The sequence below is a fragment of the Pelobates fuscus genome, chromosome 12, assembly GCF_036172605.1.
Source record: "Pelobates fuscus isolate aPelFus1 chromosome 12, aPelFus1.pri, whole genome shotgun sequence".
In the NCBI taxonomy this organism is placed as follows: domain Eukaryota; kingdom Metazoa; phylum Chordata; class Amphibia; order Anura; family Pelobatidae; genus Pelobates; species Pelobates fuscus.
This window is the reverse complement of record NC_086328.1, coordinates 1520372-1541185: the sequence shown is the minus strand read 5'-3', so window position 1 is coordinate 1541185 and position 20814 is coordinate 1520372. Positions and strand designations below refer to the sequence as shown.

General features: G+C 46.3%; 1 protein-coding gene across 7 annotated transcripts in view; it reads left to right on the top strand.

The window, feature by feature from the left end:
* CNGB1 (cyclic nucleotide gated channel subunit beta 1) overlaps window positions 1-20814 on the top strand; it is a 173790-nt gene that overhangs the window by 32269 nt on the left and 120707 nt on the right. For all 7 annotated transcript variants that reach the window (XR_010086103.1, XM_063437397.1, XM_063437399.1 and 4 more), the window contains exon 16: window positions 10975-11011. Coding sequence is in view for 6 of the 7 variants with exons in the window: in XM_063437397.1 (XP_063293467.1) it covers window positions 10975-11011 (37 nt within the window). In the remaining variant the exon portion in view is untranslated. The remainder of the gene's footprint in view (window positions 1-10974; window positions 11012-20814) is intronic.

Below are 20814 nucleotides of genomic sequence, written 5' to 3'. Positions count from 1 at the left end.
AGGGCCGGAACAGGCGCTACGTCAGGATAGGGAGGGCCGGAACAGGCGCTACGTCAGGATAGGGAGGGCCGGAACAGGCGCTACGTCAGGATAGGGAGGGCCGGAACAGGCGCTACGTCAGGATAGGGAGGGCCGGAACAGGCGCTACGTCAGGATAGGGAGGGCCGGAACAGGCGCTACGTCAGGATAGGGAGGGCCGGAACAGGCGCTACGTCAGGATAGGGAGGGCCGGAACAGGCGCTACGTCAGGATAGGGAGGGCCGGAACAGGCGCTACGTCAGGATAGGGAGGGCCGGAACAGGCGCTACGTCAGGATAGGGAGGGCCGGAACAGGCGCCACGTCAGGATAGGGAGGGCCGGCCAGAACAGGCGCTACGTCAGGATAGGGAGGGGCCGGAACAGGCGCCACGTCAGGATAGGGAGGGCCGGAACAGGCGCCACGTCAGGATAGGGAGGGCCGGAACAGGCGCCACGTCAGGATAGGGAGGGCCGGAACAGGTGCTACGTCAGGATAGGGAGGGCCGGCCAGAACAGGCGCTACGTCAGGATAGGGAGGGGCCGGAACAGGCGCCACGTCAGGATAGGGAGGGCCGGAACAGGCGCCACGTCAGGATAGGGAGGGCCGGAACAGGCGCCACGTCAGGATAGGGAGGGCCGGAACAGGTGCTACGTCAGGATAGGGAGGGCCGGAACAGGCGCCACGTCAGGATAGGGAGGGCCGGCCGGAACAGGCGCTACGTCAGGATAGGGAGGGGCCGGAACAGGCGCCACGTCAGGATAGGGAGGGGCCGGAACAGGCGCCACGTCAGGGTAGGGAGGGCCGGCTGGAACAGGCGCCACGTCAGGATAGGGAGGGGCCGGAACAGGCGCCACGTCAGGATAGGGAGGGCCGGAACAGGTGCTACGTCAGGATAGGGAGGGCCGGAAACGGAGCTACGTCAGGATAGGGAGGGCCGGAAACGGAGCTACATCAGGATAGGGAGGGCCGGAACAGGCGCTACGTCAGGATAGGGAGGGCCGGAACAGGCGCTACGTCACGATACGGAGGGCCGAAAAAGGCGCTACGTCAGGATAGGGAGGGCCGGAACAGGCGCTACGTCAGGATAGGGAGGGCCGGAACAGGCGCTACGTCAGGATAGGGAGGGCCGGAACAGGCGCTACGTCAGGATAGGGAGGGCCGGAACAGGCGCTACGTCAGGATAGGGAGGGCCGGAACAGGCGCTACGTCAGGATAGGGAGGGCCGGAACAGGCGCTACGTCAGGATAGGGAGGGCCGGAACAGGCGCTACGTCAGGATAGGGAGGGCCGGAACAGGCGCTACGTCAGGATAGGGAGGGCCGGAACAGGCGCTACGTCAGGATAGGGAGGGCCGGAACAGGCGCTACGTCAGGATAGGGAGGGCCGGAACAGGCGCTACGTCAGGATAGGGAGGGCCGGAACAGGCGCTACGTCAGGATAGGGAGGGCCGGAACAGGCGCTACGTCAGGATAGGGAGTGCCGGAACGAACAGGCGCCACGTCAGGATAGGGAGGGCCGGCCAGAACAGGCGCCACGTCAGGATAGGGAGGGCCGGAACAGGCGCCACGTCAGGATAGGGAGGGCCGGAACAGGCGCCACGTCAGGATAGGGAGGGCCGGAACAGGCGCCACGTCAGGATAGGGAGGGCCGGCCGGAACAGGCGCCACGTCAGGATAGGGAGGGCCGGCCGGAACAGGCGCCACGTCAGGATAGGGAGGGCCGTCCGGAACAGGCGCCACGTCAGGATAGGGAGGGGCCGGAACAGGCGCCACGTCAGGGTAGGGAGGGCCGGCTGGAACAGGCGCTACGTCAGGATAGGGAGGGGCCGGAACAGGCGCCACGTCAGGATAGGGAGGGCCGGAACAGGTGCTACGTCAGGATAGGGAGGGCCGGAAACGGAGCTACATCAGGATAGGGAGGGCCGGAACAGGTGCTACGTCAGGATAGGGAGGGCTGGAACAGGCGCTACGTCACGATACGGAGGGCCGAAACAGGCGCTACGTCAGGATAGGGATGGCAGGAACAGGCGCTACGTCAGGATAGGGATGGCAGGAACAGGCGCTACGTCCATACAGCCAGCAGCATCTAAGGATAGTGAGAACCACAATCCTGCTTCCTCTGCTCACTGTGAGAGTCAGCACAAGTACAAAGGTTGGTCTGACTGTCTGAAGCAGCTGGCATTTCAGGCTAATAATGGACAATGAATAGCTGGATATCATGTTCTGTGTGGGTGTCTCCAAGAGCCAGCGGACCAACAAAATATTTTTTTTTTTTTAAATAGCCAGCCTGTTATAAACTTCATGTCTAGGCAGTGTCAAGCATTTTTATCTTCTTAGAGTCTAATCACAATTGGCTAGCTGGCGTCTCTTGATTGATTTTCTCGGTGTAAAATAGACCGACCGCACAGCCCAAATCCATGGAACTGTTTTGGGCATGAAAATGTGCTTGCGGTCGGTCAAAAGTGACTTATACCTATCTCCCGAACGGCTGAACGGATTCGAATGATTTCTGGGTATGTTTGTATTTGGAATGTGCGGATTAATAATATGTAACTGTTATTAATATTGGATGTATGGCTTTAGAGTTATGAAAGTTGGGTAAAAAGTATGTTTAAATTGTACGTATAATTGGGTTACCTCTCAGGCTAAGGGGAGGAGATGTGTGGGATGTAACCATTGTGTGATTGGGTAATGTATAATTGTCTGTGGGCGTCTCCATTGCAGGGGAGAATTGCATAAAAGCAGAGTGTGTGTCATTAAACCAGAGTTCTACTTCACCCTCAATCTAGAGTCCTGTCTCTTATTGGGGGAATTGCTATATTACTACAAGGGATTGCTATGCTCTGCATACTCCCCTGAGCTTTAATCACTTAGCTCTTTGAGAGCTTGCTCCTGTTACGCTCTCCTTGGAGGAGAGGTCTTCCCCACACAGTCCTGGATGCTGGAGGTTCATACAGGGTGGAAGGAAGAGGTCTTTCCCACACGGTCCTGGAGGACAGAATGTGGGGATATTTATGGGATGATAATATTAAACAGTCGAGAATTGCCCACTATTTCAATTCTCTTAGATCTAGGGATCGTTATCATGTAAGTGAAATGTATTCCATACAAATAAAATCACAATTTGTTATAAAAATGGATATAATTTATTGTGACAAATAAAATAATAATAATATGTAACATGCGTGATAATAATCAATGAATATTTAGTTGAGCATAGTATGCAATACAATGGCAATACACGTTCCAATGGTTAACACAGCCAATTGTCAAGACAAGATTTATGAGGGGCTTCACAGAGAAAGAAAGTAACTTCACACAGCGCAGCAGCGAAAGGCCATAAAACTTTGGCTAACAGTTAGATCAACTGAGTAACCCTTTCAACGCTGGTTAGATCCTCCTAGGCATATAATATCCTATTCTCATGTAATTTTAATTAAAATAACATTTAAACCAGCTCATTAATCATTAACATAAAAATAAAGGTATGCTAACACGTGATAATATCACCTGATATATATATATAATTATTCTTACTTCCACCTGCAGAATGGAATGTTTATAACTTTATATTCTTTAGTTAACTAAGATTTCTAAATATCGAAATCTGACCGTGATTTATCCAGTCATATATCATGCTATTAGAACATTTGTAATTAATTTAGATTAATTAAATAAAACCAGCATATTTACCAGCTAAGTAGATATTCTCATCAGATGAGTAGGTAGTCCCAGGATTGGTTGTATGCGTGTATGATTGGTTGCATGGAAGTATGCGAGTGTTGCTTGAGTGTTAGCCTCAGAGTGAATGTCTGTCATAGGCCTCTCTGCATGTCCGAATCTGGAAGTCCAACTTTCTCTTTCAACTTTAGATTTTGAGGTTTGTCACTTTTAAATATCCAATTCCTTTCAAAGCAAGTTTTTTATATAAAGGTTTTTGATCTTAAGTCTATTTTGGGAATGTTCTTAAGCCCATTTTACCCTTGCCTTACTATCAGCACTTTTTCATCCATATGTCTTATTCATTTAGTCCCCTTTTTTTAACCAGATCTACACAGTAATTTTAAAGTGTATAATTTTATATTCCCTGGTCATTTATAAGTTTTTCTATATTATATTTACATAAATTTTGTATCCAGAATATACATTTAATATATTTTATTCTTTCCATTCAAACTCCGTTTTGAGAGACTTATCTGTATAATGAAAATTATCCAAAATGGACTGCCAGCTGTTTATGGGACTCATTAAGGGCAAAACGGATTGCCAGCCGAAAATGGAACCAAATAGAACGCAGAAGCACGTCCCAATACAGAGAAATCGGAATCCTAACGTATGCGTTCCACCGTTGGAACGCAAGAGCCGAAACCGGAAATGACTGAACGAATGCGTTCCACCTGTGGAACGCGGAAGTGAAAAATGCCGCGATCGAGCACTCAAGCCGGAAAAAGGGCGCGAAATTGAAACCACATATAAAGAGGACTTACAGCAAGTACCCACAGCAACTGAGGAAGCCTCCATAGGAGGCGAAACGCGTTTTGCTAACAGAGACAATCTCTACAAGATTTCCCTTAAATCGTAAGGTCTTGTGTTTTTTATACTTATTGTGCACTTTTATTCAATAAAGCACTTTTTACTATTTCAACTCACCTGTGAAAGGACATCACCTTATTCATCACCTCTGGGCAGTAGAAAGAAGGGAGTGGGAACCTAAATCCCACAACGCTGGAAGATTGAGCCTTATTTTATAGGCTCCTGCCTTGTGAGTTTATTTCCATATACTTCCCTGACGTTTATAGGAGATTTTAGACAATATTGCACTATTATGTGTTCTTTTTGCTTTATCTCCAGGTTGTTTTAAATTCGTTTTAAACAAGAAGATACTCCACCTTATATTGTATGTATATTCTGTTTGTCGTGAGGGCGAAGGGTACTCACTAAGGTGTATGAGAATCTCTTGGTTTATTTTAGCATATGTGTGTTCCACTGGTAATACTGTATTTCTTTTAATTTCTGTACAGCACTGTATATTTTATATACGATTCCCTTCTCAGTATTTGAAGTGGTTATCACACTAAAATGTCTTTTTTAGATAATAGAGAATATCGCACAAACAATATTGATGCTTGTTTTGAAACAACCATAGGACAAAATCCTGTCCCGCAATATAACGACAAGAATAAATCTAGATACAACCTAGAGAGAAATCTCATAAAAGAGCTGAAGGTAAAATGGGAGATTGCAACCCTTAAAAAATATGTTCGAGATCGGATCACCCCTAGAGGACTTAGGTTCTATAAGGACCCAAGTTTCGATAGGGAAGATCCACACTTTATGGCCGGTTGGGATAAACTCCTTGATGGTTTCTCATTTAGCACAATGGGTTACATTGTAGCAAGAAGAGAGGAAACCCTCCCTAAACTTGATGAAGAAATTAACAAATGGAAAAATTGTCTGGCAGAATCTACAAGTCCAGAAATTTACAACAATATCTTAAAAGAAATCCAATCCAAGGTAGATAAAATTGAGTTAGATATTATAGAAATAAAAAAGAAAAAATATTTAAGAGATACGATTGATTATGAGACAGGCAATGTAAGGGACAATAAAAAGAACAACACACGCCAGAATACCCATGTCCAAAGAAAACAATACCAAAATACCCATTCTCAACGTCCACATATCACCCAACATCAATTAGAGAGAGGTGACAGAAATACCCATTCCAAACGTCTACATACCACTCAACATCAATTAGAGAGAGACGATAGGAATACTAAATGGGAAAATAGTAGGAAGTCGCCACACACTAATAAAGCAGAGAAATATTCAGACAGAGAACAAAATAGATGGCAGCCACAGAAAAGAACCTACTATAACAAGACTGTCAGACCCCAAACAGGACATAATCGTACACCAATCCATAGGGGACACCAACGCACTAATTACGAACCCACCGAGATTACCACCAAAAATAAGGATCTTAGAAAATATAGCGATGTAGTAAAAGAAGGAACCCAAAGGAAAGAAAAAGAAAAATGTTCCAATGGAGAACCGTCTCACCAATCCCACGACAGATCCAAGGAAGAACCCTCTCACCAATCCTACGATAGATCAATTTCCCAATATAGAGAATCAAGAAGAGAGAATATTGATACATCATCCCCCCCAGATACCCCACCATCACCATCGTTTTTTCGGAGGGACTTAATACAGAACAGAAGGAAGTGGACAGACGACACACAACCATGGGAAATACAGGGGAAAAGACAACGATCAATGGAAGAAGAAGGAGACAGAGAAGAAAGAGGAAAACAACACAGAGAGAAGAGAGGCAAGACATCAATTTAGAAGGAATTTTTAACTTAACCGATAAAACCCTTACTTTAGAACAGGCAAACATTTTTAATAAAGGTCTTAAATTCGCCCCCACAGCCGATTTTAATTCTTTCGATTTTTTTGTTGACATGAATTTGTTTAAAAGAAAATTATGCCTTAAAAAAATTTTTTATAACAAAGAAAATAACGTGCAAGAAGAACAAAATGATGGATACATTCACACATCACTCAAAGCTAAATCCCAGTTCTTTCCAAGACATCTGATTTCAGATGCAATCCAAACCTTTGAAACAATGGTAATGAAGGATGTAGAGAAATTTGGAAAAATCAACAAATATAAACACAATTTATCGATAAAGGGAAAAAAAGCTTTAAAAGAAATTAAAAATAATGACCAATTAGTGATCAAACCTGCTGACAAGGGGGGAGGGACGGTAATTCTGGATAAAGATTCATACATAAAAGAAGCAGACAGAATACTTTCAGATTCCTCGACCTATCAGAAATTAACATATAACCCTACGAATGAAACCATAAAAATCTTTAAGCAGTATGTGGACAAAGGAAAAAACTTAGGAATCCTTACAGACAAAGAGGCAGACTATCTGTGGATAGACAACCCCAAAATACCGGTCTTTTATCTATTACCTAAAATTCATAAAGACGTAACCAACCCCCCAGGAAGACCAATTATATCTGGCATAGATTCAATCTCTACTAGAATTTCCGAGTATATTGATACCATCCTCCAGCCAATTGTCAGAAAAAATCCCACATATCTTAAGGATACTATTCATGTCCTACAGATTTTAGAAAAAATAAAATGGATAGAGGGCAACAGATTAGTCACATGCGATGTAACTGCGCTATATAGTATCATACCCCATAATATAGGAATAGCAGCAGTGAAACATTTTTTAGAAAAATCCGATTTTAAAGAAGAGCAAATACAGTATATCTTGGAAGGAATCTCACTAATTTTAACCCACAATTATTTTTGGTTTGAGAATACTTTTTACCTACAAATCTGTGGAACGGCAATGGGCACCAAATTCGCCCCAAGCTATGCCAACCTATTTATGGCATTTTGGGAAGAAGCATTTGTACTCCAAGGACATCCATGGGGGGCGAGTTTGGTGTCCTATTGCCGTTTCATAGATGATATCTTTTTTATATGGACTGGCACTTTAGAGGCTCTACAAGAATTCATTTTATATCTTAATACTAACAACTATGGAATCAATTTAACTAGCACTTATAGCGAACATAATATTAATTTTTTGGACCTTGATATCAGGATCCAAGATGCCATGATAGTTACCAAAAACTATTTTAAACCAGTGGATGCCAATAGTTATATCGACACCAATAGCTGTCATCATAAACCCTGGCTAAGCAACGCCCCTAGGAGCCAATTTTTAAGGATTCGCCGCAACTGTAAATTAAACAGTGATTATCTAGAGCAAGCCCAGTACATCAAACAGCAATTTATGGAAAAGGGATATAACGAAACATCTTTGAATCAAGACTTAGAAGATGTAGGCAAATTAAAAAGAAGCCAACTTATTCAATACAAACCAAAGAAAATACAAACCAACACTAATGAAGTTCCTTTCATTTGTAACTTCAACGGACACAACAAACGTATACATAAGACCATAAATAAACATTGGCACCTATTAAAAGACGACCCAATTTTATATAAAATTTTACCTTCAAAACCTAGGATCACATACAGAGGAGCAAAAAATTTTAAAAATATACTAGTTAAGAGTCACCTAAAACCCACAAAACCTAAGCATTTTATTCAGGATCTTAAAGGATTCTATGGTTGTGGCACATGTCTCCCATGCAGAACAACTAAACAGACAAAAAGACATCTAGAAAATTTGGAGAGTATTATTCAGAAACCGTACACTATAAAAGACCATCTCACGTGCCACTCCAAGGGCATTTTATATCTTCTAAAATGCCCTTGTAATCTGCTCTATGTAGGGAGAACCATTAGACCTCTCAAAGTTAGAATCGCCGAACACATTCGGAACATTAAAAATGGCTTGGAAACCCATAGTGTGTCGCAGCATTTTAAAGAAACTCATAATCAAAACCCAGAGAATTTATTTTTCTGTGCGATTAAGGAAGTGAAACGAGACTGGAGAGGGGGTAATTATATTAAAACATTAGGGAAAGAAGAAATGAAATTTATATATACTTTTAAAACCCTTATCCCCCATGGCCTCAATTTAGATTTTGAGGTTTGTCACTTTTAAATATCCAATTCCTTTCAAAGCAAGTTTTTTATATAAAGGTTTTTGATCTTAAGTCTATTTTGGGAATGTTCTTAAGCCCATTTTACCCTTGCCTTACTATCAGCACTTTTTCATCCATATGTCTTATTCATTTAGTCCCCTTTTTTTAACCAGATCTACACAGTAATTTTAAAGTGTATAATTTTATATTCCCTGGTCATTTATAAGTTTTTCTATATTATATTTACATAAATTTTGTATCCAGAATATACATTTAATATATTTTATTCTTTCCATTCAAACTCCGTTTTGAGAGACTTATCTGTATAATGAAAATTATCCAAAATGGACTGCCAGCTGTTTATGGGACTCATTAAGGGCAAAACGGATTGCCAGCCGAAAATGGAACCAAATAGAACGCAGAAGCACGTCCCAATACAGAGAAATCGGAATCCTAACGTATGCGTTCCACCGTTGGAACGCAAGAGCCGAAACCGGAAATGACTGAACGAATGCGTTCCACCTGTGGAACGCGGAAGTGAAAAATGCCGCGATCGAGCACTCAAGCCGGAAAAAGGGCGCGAAATTGAAACCACATATAAAGAGGACTTACAGCAAGTACCCACAGCAACTGAGGAAGCCTCCATAGGAGGCGAAACGCGTTTTGCTAACAGAGACAATCTCTACAAGATTTCCCTTAAATCGTAAGGTCTTGTGTTTTTTATACTTATTGTGCACTTTTATTCAATAAAGCACTTTTTACTATTTCAACTCACCTGTGAAAGGACATCACCTTATTCATCACCTCTGGGCAGTAGAAAGAAGGGAGTGGGAACCTAAATCCCACAACGCTGGAAGATTGAGCCTTATTTTATAGGCTCCTGCCTTGTGAGTTTATTTCCATATACTTCCCTGACGTTTATAGGAGATTTTAGACAATATTGCACTATTATGTGTTCTTTTTGCTTTATCTCCAGGTTGTTTTAAATTCGTTTTAAACAAGAAGATACTCCACCTTATATTGTATGTATATTCTCTTTCAACTCCGACTGACTCTTCTCTGACTCACTTGCTTCCTCACTTAGCCTGCGATCCTGACTTTTAAAGGGCCAGACTTTCTGTACGTCATTAGGTGATAAGGCCAATAGTAAACTTAAGGTGTGGTCACCCTGCATATAGCAATTTAGGTATTTGGTCTATAGAGGGCAGTCTCGTCTCACTAAACTTTCCTATCCAGGAAACAGTTAACTTTTCCTGATGGCTATTTTAACGTCATTTGGCTTATCTATATGGCTGCCATAAAATTTTACTTAGGAAACATGGGGGGATGGTTGCACTCACCTAAACATGCTTAAATGGGGTGCTGCTCATAAGAGCAGACATTAGACTGTGAGAGTAGGACCTGCCAAAGATGGGGTACATTGACATTGTGGCAGGCTTATGCAATGTATGATCATATAATGTAACTAAATTCCCATTTTTTTTGCCTAGATTGGGTGTTTTTAAAAAAAACTTTTACAAACTAATAAAATCTGTCAACATATCTCTTAAGACTTTGGAAGAGATTATTTTCATATAATAGTAAAGGATAACTTTGTCACGTATTCATCCGCACATAAAAATGTGGTTAATGGCATTTACTGTCCAGACAGGAAAAGTTGTGCCGAGCAGCAACCAAATCCACAGAAGGGTTAATGCTGAGCAGCAATCATGCAAATGGAACCTGGTAATTGCCTTTGGGGTCAAAGGCCGGTTACAGCCTATCAGATCTAGAGGAGGGGTATTTAGGCCCATTTCTCATCCTGCTCAGTGCCCTGTCGTGGTTTCCCTTGTGGTTGTCCGAGAGCGCGTTATTGATTCTGGTAATTCTGGTTATTTGACTTTGGCATTGTTTTTACCTTCCTGTTTTCTGGCATCCCTGACCCCTGGCTTTTCCTTATCGTTGTGTCTCTTTCTGTATCCCTTGACCTCGGCTATTTCTGACTATTCTTTGGTACGTTAGTCCGGCCATTCTAAGGTCCGGTACACGTTGCCTATCAGTCCTTGTGTTACACAATTCTACGTGCTGGATCATACTGTAATCCTGACAAACTTTATATAATCCTGATTTATTTTTCTCCGCTAGACTGTTGCTCAGAATATGTGTAGAGTGTGGGCTACTCTGCTTCAATAAGAAACTAATAATCCGTATTACAAGTTAGCACTAGATGGCGCTGTCATACAATAGTGGAATGCTGTCTGCAAACATCATATTTACTATTACTGACCAAACCTCAGATATGCCATTGTTAAAATAAAATGCAATATCCCTGACTCCAACTACGTTGTGAACTCTATGGACAGTCTCACAGCCTGTCTGTTTCTTGCAGGACTCCCAGACCATCGCACTCTGCCAAGTGGAGCAAAGTAAGTAACCCTTGCTGTTCCTGTTGTAGTATGTGGTCTCTGGAATAGAACCCGCTGACTGATGCTGATTTCTCAAAACCATTTTATCCCAAACAAGAAAGTATTCAAATAACTTTAACTAAGAAAGTCACAAGCTCTGCACCAATTTAAATTCTCAGATATATTTATCAACGTCAATTACCCCAGAAAGCTTGTACCTCCACATCTGTCTCAGAATGCAATGAGAAATGTTAATTCTTCACTGCACACCCTGCCCTTTACAATGACCCGCTATGTATGACAAGGTTAGGACCTCAATGGAGATCATTGCTTTGCTCTTTCAGGATTGATGGTAACCTAGTGTGAGGGCAGGGAGGCAGTGAGCCCGCTGGTAACCTTGTGTAAAGGCAGGGAGGCAGTGAGCCCGCTGGTAACCTTGTGTAAAGGCAGGGAGGCAGTGAGCCCGCTGGTAACCTTGTGTGAAGGTGGGGAGGCAGTGAGCCCGCTGGTAGCCTAGTGTGAGGGCGGGGAGGCAGTGCGCCCACTGGTAACCTAGTGTGAGGGCGGGGCGGCAGTGTGCCCGCTGGTAACCTAGTGTGAGGGCGGGGAGGCAGTGAGCCCGCTGGTAACCTAGTGTGAGGGCGGGGAGGCAGTGAGCCCGCTGGTAACCTTGTGTGAGGGCGGGGCGGCAGTGTGCCCGCTGGTAACCTTGTGTGAGGGCGGGGCGGCAGTGAGCCCGCTGGTAACCTTGTGTGAGGGCGGGGCGGCAGTGAGCCGGCTGGTAACCTTGTGTGAGGGCGGGGCGCCAGTGAGCCCGCTGGTAACCTTGTGTGAGGGCGGGGCGGCAGTGAGCCCGCTGGTAACCTTGTGTGAGGGTGGGGAAGCAGTGAGCCTGCTGGTACCCTTGTGTGAGGGCGGGGCGGCAGTGAGCCCGCTGGTAACCTTGTGTGAGGGTGGGGAGGCAGTGAGCCGGCTGGTAACCTTGTGTGAGGGTGGGGAGGCAGTGAGCCCGCTGGTAGCCCAGTGTGGGGGTGGGGAGGCAGTGAGCCCGCTGGTAAACCAGTGTGGGGGTGGGGAGGGTATCTGCCCAGTGTGAGGGCGGAGAGAATCTGACCAGTGTGAGGGCAGAGAGGGAAGGAATATGCCTCCTGATAATGCATTGAGAGGGTTATGAAATGAGAGGAGCTAGTGATGGGGAGGGTAGTGGTATCCCATATGGATAACATAAACGGAGGCTGTGAGGAAGATGGGGAGAGCAGAGATGATCTAATAGCAGTCAGGTGAGTTTTGTCTCCTAGCTTTAGATCTTCAGGAACAACTAGCAGTATCTGTAGGAGGCCAAGCTGGAGGGGACAATACATCAGATCACTTATTGATTTGCTTTCTCTTCTCCTTTGTTTCAGAGAGAAGTGGGTTTTAAAACATCACCTGAAACAAATGGAAAAAGAAGACTGACGTCCCCTCCACCTGTCTCCGCTAAGGACCTCTTCCCAGAGTCTAGACACCGGCCTTCGGAAACCACAAAATCCCTGCACTGTTCACTTTTCTGTTAGGATCAGGACTGAGCCATGGGGGATGATTTAAACAAAAATGGGACCTGATAAAATGTACCCCCTCCAGTGCAGTCCAACCAAGCTAGCAGCCCTTTGTAGTTATTTAGCGATGGCCGCATTAGACATCTCATTCTCACTCTCTGTCCTTGAGAAGTGTTATCTTCTGCTTGACTTGAGTCTACATGAACATAATGTATGTATGAGAAACATAGTCCCCAAATGTATGTGGAGGTCTTTGTCCTGTCTCTCCCCTGTGTGTCACCGAGAGGCTCCCCAGGAAGCTGTATCTCTTACGTGACCCTTTGATATATTAAACCGTGATAATAATACATGCATGTATTTTCATGGTGAATAAGTTCTACAGAAATCTTTACTCTCTAATTTGAGAACTTTCTAGAATTGGTCACTAACTCGCTGTATAATATACCAAGCATTTGTGTGTTTTTACTCATAAGGGAAATTAGAGGACAGCGGCACATATTATTTAAGACTAAAGATATATTATCTTATATATATATAATACTTAAAGGGAAAGCGCCTCAGATTAACATCTACTTGACCCTTTGACACAGTAGCTTCAGTGAGTGGTTTTAGTAGCTGTCCGCTCCATAACTACAGAATGCTTTAGCAGCAGGTGGAAAACACTGAATTCTGTCCTCCACGTCCTTTAGAGGCACAGAAAGCATACACAATTTATGTCCGAATTAAAAATGGAAGGAAATTGCCTGCAAGGTTGACGCAAATCGTAAATAACAACCTCTAGATTGTAAGCTCGTATGAGCAGGGTCTTCATCAACCCATTGTTCCTGTAACATTTTGTAATGGTCTCATTTTTTGTTACAGTTCCCCCTTTATAAAATGGCAAAGTGCTGCGGAATACGTTATATGAAAGCCAATAAGATATTTACAATCTGAAATAATTCCGCCTGTTAGAATGGTGGCCCCTGCCATGCAGAGTATTTATTCCATTCTGTAGAAGGGATTCGAAATCCTATTCCACCCAGTAAGAGTCCAGGACTTCACTTCTACAGAAAGATAGAAATTATGCACCATTTTTCCCAATTTAGAACTGATTTTAGTTATTATTATTTTTTCCACACAGTAACACATACAGTCTCCATAAAAAGATGTGTGAAATGTTCATTGTAGATCACTGTGTAACTATACTATGCAATGGACACCTCTACCATTTCCTAATTTCCTGCCACCTCGGTCCCCAGTCTGCCTCCCTCTCTGTCCTGCCACCTCGGTCCCCAGTCTGCCTCCCTCTCTGTCCTGCCACCTCGGTCCCCAGTCTGCCTCCCTCTCTGTCCTGCCACCTCGGTACCCAGTCTGCCTCCCTCTCTGTCCTGCCACCTCGGTCCCCAGTCTGCCTCCCTCTCTGTCCTGCCACCTCGGTCCCCAGTCTGCCTCCCTCTCTGTCCTGCCACCTCGGTCCACAGTCTGCCTCCCTCTCTGTCCTGCCACCTCGGTCCCCAGTCTGCCTCCCTCTCTGTCCTGCCACCTCGGTCCCCAGTCTGCCTCCCTCTTTGACCTGCCACCTCGGTCCCCAGTCTGCCTCCCTCTCTGTCCTGCCACCTCGGTCCCCAGTCTGCCTCCCTCTCTGTCCTGCCACCTCGGTCCCCAGTCTGCCTCCCTCTCTGTCCTGCCACCTCGGTCCCCAGTCTGCCTCCCTCTCTGTCCTGCCACCTCGGTCCCCAGTCTGCCTCCCTCTTTGACCTGCCACCTCGGTCCCCAGTCTGCCTCCCTCTCTGTCCTGCCACCTCGGTCCCCAGTCTGCCTCCCTCTTTGACCTGCCACCTCGGTCCCCAGTCTGCCTCCCTCTCTGACCTGCCACCTCGGTCCCCAGTCTGCCTCCCTCATTGACCTGCCACCTCGGTCCCTAGTCTGCCTCCCTCTCTGGATACTCCTGGGCTTTGGGGCACTTTCTGAATAATTCTCAACCTGCCCATACTCTAGGGACATGTTAGTAATGTCTTTAACAGGAAGTACTAAGACGCTGTTGAAAGCCACCGTGGTTTACGTGGTTTTCTGCTGACAATGCAAATAAAGCACAAGTAATACTCTGTGACGGTGTCCTTATGTCTGTGTGTGATTCTTTGTGTCCTTATGTTAGTGTGACTGTAATTCGGAAGCTCTGTATCTTGCAATAGTCGCAGAACGTCTGTTACATGTCACTCCCCATGACAGACCTGCCCTGCTCCTCTATTTGTGAACAGGGAGGACTACATTACCCACAAAGCATTTAGCCTTTAAAAAAAAAAAAAGTAATGTGGCAGATTAAATGAAGGAGCGTGATCCACAGTGTAACGGAATGCAGTATAATAATGCACGATATCCGTTGGTATCCTCAGGAAATCCACAGTCAGAGTAGAAAGCAAGGCAATATCCCCAATCCTCCCAATAACCGGACGAAACACAGTTTGGGAGTCAACTAACTCGGTTTATTCACAAGCAGCATATTTAAGCAGTTCCCCATGCAAGGGGTTTCCACACAGATAATCCAGGGGATTTCTCCCAACATGCATTGTTACTTTCCCAACAGGCATTGCTGCACGAGATGGATATTCCCACTAAAATGGACGATTAAGTGGATTATCCCCTCGTGCAGCAAAACCGACAATTGACTTTAAAATACATAATTCACACAATATTCGGTACTTTGGAATAACCGAACGTTCGGTAGATAGCTGGGGTCGGAGCGCACACTTTGTGAGAATACCGCTCTGATCCCAGCTGAATTGACCGAACGCCGCACAGAATACATTTAAACATGGAAGTTGGTCTAAAAGTACCGAATAAGTACGGGACACATAATGTACCGAACGCGGAACTCCCGAACGCTCTGGAAGTCCAGCGGTGTTCGGATCATTGAGTAGCCGTTTTCAGTTCCAGGCTCTCGACGACCGAACACCGCTGCAGAGACAAAGGATCCAAGATGGCCGACCGCCGCATGGTCGGTAGTCGAACGACGGCCACCTAGGAGAGCCCTTAATTACCGATTGCAACAATGTTGCAATCGGTTAATTGGTGCCACACGACTTGTGAATGTGTGGTCGACCTGGGGAGCCCGTATTCGTACGGCGAACGGCCAGGATAGCCGTGTTTCGTCGTAAGAAAGCTTGTATGCTGGCAGCGTACGGCTGTCAGCCTGCGAACGGCCATAGCACAACACATATACATTTAACGGAACACATTATACATTCAGCCTACGGACAACCTATACTGCATATAGCTCAGAAGTGGCTAGGTTTGCCACACACAGTAAGGTTCCGAGGAATCCAGAGTCCAAATTCTGCAAATATCCAGAGAAACACAAATATTATCCGGTGGCTACTTGCTGCACGCATTTAGGCAGGCGCTTTGATTCCTGCCTAATCCATTAAACGTTATCTTTTCCTGTGTTGCAATCATAATAAGTGTTGGCCCCTCGCAATGGGTTTAACAATTCGGCTGCAGGCATTGGGGACAGTGTGGGAGTGACTCTGACATAGGATTTAAGCTGGTACTCCCCGTCCATATCTACCGTTGGTTCATTCACATCTATGTAATTGTTTGATTGGGGATAAGGGGAGTAATCGTACAATGTGCTTAGTTATTCTGGGATGTTGCACAAAATGAAAAATCACAGCCATCACTTGGAAAGCTGGGGACACAACGTTTAGCTCTGTTTGATCCTTTCTCATATATCCCGGCCTCGTGGATTAATTTGATTTCCCCTGACTGATCCTGGCTTCCCGTCTGTTTAAATCCCCATAACCAGTCCTGTCCTCCCGTCACTGGGGACCTCCATCTTAGCTCCCTGTCAGCCATTGTTATACGCTCTGTCCTGTAACTGGGCGTCTCCATCTTAGCTCCCTGTCAGCCATTGTTATACGCTCTGTCCTGTAACTGGGCGTCTCCATCTTAGCTCCCTGTCGGCCATTGTTATACGCTCTGTCCTGTAACTGGGCGTCTCCATCTTAGCTCCCTGTCGACCATTGTTATACGCTCTGTCCTGTAACTGGGCGCCTCCATCTTAGCTCCCCGTCAGCCATTGTTATACGCTCTGTCCTGTAACTGGGCGCCTCCATCTTAGCTCCCCATCAGCCATTGTTATACACTCTGTCCTGTAACGGGGCGTCTCCATCTTAGCTCCCTGTCAGCCATTGTTATACGCTCTGTCCTGTAACTGGGCGTCTCCATCTTGGCTCCCTGTCAGCCATTGTTATACGCTCTGTCCTGTAACTGGGCGCCTCCATCTTAGCGCCCCATCAGCCATTGTTATACGCTCTGTCCTGTAACGGGGCGTCTCCATCTTAGCTCCCCGTCAGCCATTGTTATACTCTCTGTCCTGTAACTGGGCGCCTCCATCTTAGCGCCCCATCAGCCATTGTTATACGCTCTGTCCTGTAACGGGGCGCCTCCATCTTAGCTCCCCGTCAGCCATTGTTATACGCTCTGTCCTGTAACTGGGCGTCTCCATCTTAGCTCCCCGTCAGCCATTGTTATACGCTCTGTCCTGTAACTGGGCGTCTCCATCTTAGCTCCCTGTCAGCCATTGTTATACGCTCTGTCCTGTAACTGGGCGTCTCCATCTTAGCTCCCTGTCAGCCATTGTTATACGCTCTGTCCTGTAACTGGGCGCCTCCATCTTAGCTCCCTGTCGGCCATTGTTATACGCTCTGTCCTGTAACTGGGCGCCTCCATCTTAGCTCCCCGTCAGCCATTGTTATACGCTCTGTCCTGTAACTGGGCGTCTCCATCTTAGCTCCCCATCAGCCATTGTTATACGCTCTGTCCTGTAACTGGGCGTCTCCATCTTAGCTCCCCGTCAGCCATTGTTATACGCTCTGTCCTGTAACTGGGCGTCTCCATCTTAGCTCCCCGTCAGCCATTGTTATACGCTCTGTCCTGTAACTGGGCTCCTCCATCTTAGCTCCCTGTCGGCCATTGTTATAAGCTCTGTCCTGTAACTGGGCGTCTCCATCTTAGCTCCCTGTCAGCCATTGTTATACTCTCTGTCCTGTAACTGGGCGCCTCCATCTTAGCGCCCCATCAGCCATTGTTATACGCTCTGTCCTGTAACGGGGCGCCTCCATCTTAGCTCCCCGTCAGCCATTGTTATACGCTCTGTCCTGTAACTGGGCGTCTCCATCTTAGCTCCCCGTCAGCCATTGTTATACGCTCTGTCCTGTAACTGGGCGTCTCCATCTTAGCTCCCTGTCAGCCATTGTTATACGCTCTGTCCTGTAACTGGGCGTCTCCATCTTAGCTCCCTGTCAGCCATTGTTATACGCTCTGTCCTGTAACTGGGCGCCTCCATCTTAGCTCCCTGTCGGCCATTGTTATACGCTCTGTCCTGTAACTGGGCGCCTCCATCTTAGCTCCCCGTCAGCCATTGTTATACGCTCTGTCCTGTAACTGGGCGTCTCCATCTTAGCTCCCCATCAGCCATTGTTATACGCTCTGTCCTGTAACTGGGCGTCTCCATCTTAGCTCCCCGTCAGCCATTGTTATACGCTCTGTCCTGTAACTGGGCGTCTCCATCTTAGCTCCCTGTCGGCCATTGTTATAAGCTCTGTCCTGTAACTGGGCGTCTCCATCTTAGCTCCCTGTCGGCCATTGTTATACGCTCTGTCCTGTAACTGGGCGTCTCCATCTCAGCTCCCCGTCAGCCATTGTTATACGCTCTGTCCTGTAACTGGGCGCCTCCATCTTAGCTCCCTGTCAGCCATTGTTATACGCTCTGTCCTGTAACTGGGCGTCTCCATCTTAGCTCCCCGTCAGCCATTGTTATACACTCTGTCCTGTAACTGGGCACCTCCATCTTAGCGCCCCGTCAGCCATTGTTATACGCTCTGTCCTGTAACGGGGCGCCTCCATCTTAGCTCCCCGTCAGCCATTGTTATACACTCTGTCCTGTAACTGGGCGTCTCCATCTTAGCTCCCCGTCAGCCATTGTTATACGCTCTGTCCTGTAACTGGGCACCTCCATCTTAGCTCCCCATCAGCCATTGTTATACACTCTGTCCTGTAACTGGGCGCCTCCATCTTAGCTCCCCGTCAGCCATTGTTATACGCTCTCTCCGGTAACTGGGCGCCTCCATCTTAGCTCCCCGTCAGCCATTGTTATACGCTCTCTCCGGTAACTGGGCGTCTCCATCTTAGCTCCCTGTCGGCCATTGTTATACGCTCTGTCCTGTAACTGGGCGTCTCCATCTTAGCTCCCTGTCAGCCATTGTTATAAACTCTGTCCTGTAACTGGGCACCTCCATCTTAGCGCCCCGTCAGCCATTGTTATACGCTCTGTCCTGTAATTGGGCGTCTCCATCTTAGCTCCCTGTCAGCCATTGTTATACGCTCTGTCCTGTAACTGGGCGTCTCCATCTTAGCTCCCTGTCAGCCATTGTTATACGCTCTGTCCTGTGACTGGGCGTCTCCATCTTAGCTCCCTGTCAGCCATTGTTATACGCTCTGTCCTGTAACTGGGCGTCTCCATCTTAGCTCCCCATCAGCCATTGTTATACGCTCTGTCCTGTAACTGGGCACCTCCATCTTAGCGCCCCGTCAGCCATTGTTATACGCTCTGTCCTGTGACTGGGCACCTCCATCTCCTTTTGAAGTTTGCCTTGTCTGAACTGGATGACGATGTCCTCTTCTAAGTAAATTTCAAATCTAAGGAAAAATCAAAACTGACGCAAACTTGACTTTGAAAACTTCTATTTTGACTACTCTGATCTTTGGCTTCATCCACTTTGAATTCTCACTTTGGTGAAGAACCCTGTAATTTATCAATATAAATAATTATACATATTTAAAAAAAATACTGAGAAAACCCCATAGTGGTTTTGCAATGGCTGATGCTCAGTTTATACTGTGAGGGCCGTGTTCAGCACCGGGGCTCTAACTTTCTCCATTACGCAAACCCAGATAGTCACAGTTACTTTTAATTTTACAATCTGCTGCTGTATTAGGGGAACACCTGTGGTAAAGGTTAGTTTGCTATGTAACCGCTGTACTTGGGGAACACCTGTGGTAAAGGTTAGTTTGCTGTGTAACCGCTGTACTAGGGGAACACCTGTGGTAAAGGTTAGTTTGCTATGTAACCGCTGTACTTGGGGAACACCTGTGGTAAAGGTTAGTTTGCTGTGTAACCGCTGTACTTGGGGAACACCTGTGGTAAAGGTTAGTTTGCTATGTAACCACTGTACTTGGGGAACACCTGTGGTAATGGTTAGTTTGCTATGTAACCGCTGTACTTGGGGAACACCTGTGGTAATGGTTAGTTTGCTATGTAACCGCTGTACTTGGGGAACACCTGTGGTAATGGTTAGTTTGCGATGTACACAGATTTACCTGCATATGAGTTTATATTTTACTTCCCATTATACTCTATGGGCATTCTCTTTAGTCATTCACCCTGGTCATTCCATAGAAAACAATGATAATCCCACTTAATCTCAACTTAAAAAATTGACACTGAACCTGGAGAGTGAGCCTGCAAAAGATTTACTTCATATGTCTAGTAGTTCTTTCTCTAATTAAAATAGTTTGTTTCCATTATTGTCTATGGGCATTCCACTGCCTTGTTAAAGTCTATGGGCATTCCAATCTGTCATTCCTTTTAGTATGTCCACCACCCTGGGGCCTTTAGTGCCCTCTCCACCAGTACATCCTGGTGCCCTCAGTGCCCTCTCCACCAATCCATCCTGGGGCCCTCAGTGCCCTCTCTCCCCAGTGCTGGCAGTCCTGTTCCTCACCTAAACAAACCTCACTGGGAGATACCAACATGGCAGGTACAGGTGGTGCTGGTCAACAACCTGGTATCCAGACTGCTCCCCATCCCTGACCATGGATTGCCACCCCCCCCCCCCCATCCCTGACCATGGATTGCCACCCCCCCATCCCTGACCATGGATTGCCGCCCCCCCATCCCTGACCATAGATTGCCGCCACCCCATCCCTGACCATAGATTGCCCCCCTGCTCCCTCCCTGACCATAAATTGCCCCCCTCCCTCCCTGACCATAGACTGCCCATCCCTGACCATATACTGCCCCCCTCCCCCTGACCATATACTGCCTATCCCTGACCATAGACTGCCACCCTCCCCCTGACCATAGACTGCCACCCTCCCCCTGACCATAGACTACCACCCTCCCTCCAAGACCATAGAGACTGCGCCCTCCCTCCCTGACCATAGAGACTTCCTCCCTCACTGACTAATATAGAGACATCTCCCTACCTTAGAGACACCTCTTTTTCTGACCATTGAGACACCCCACATAGT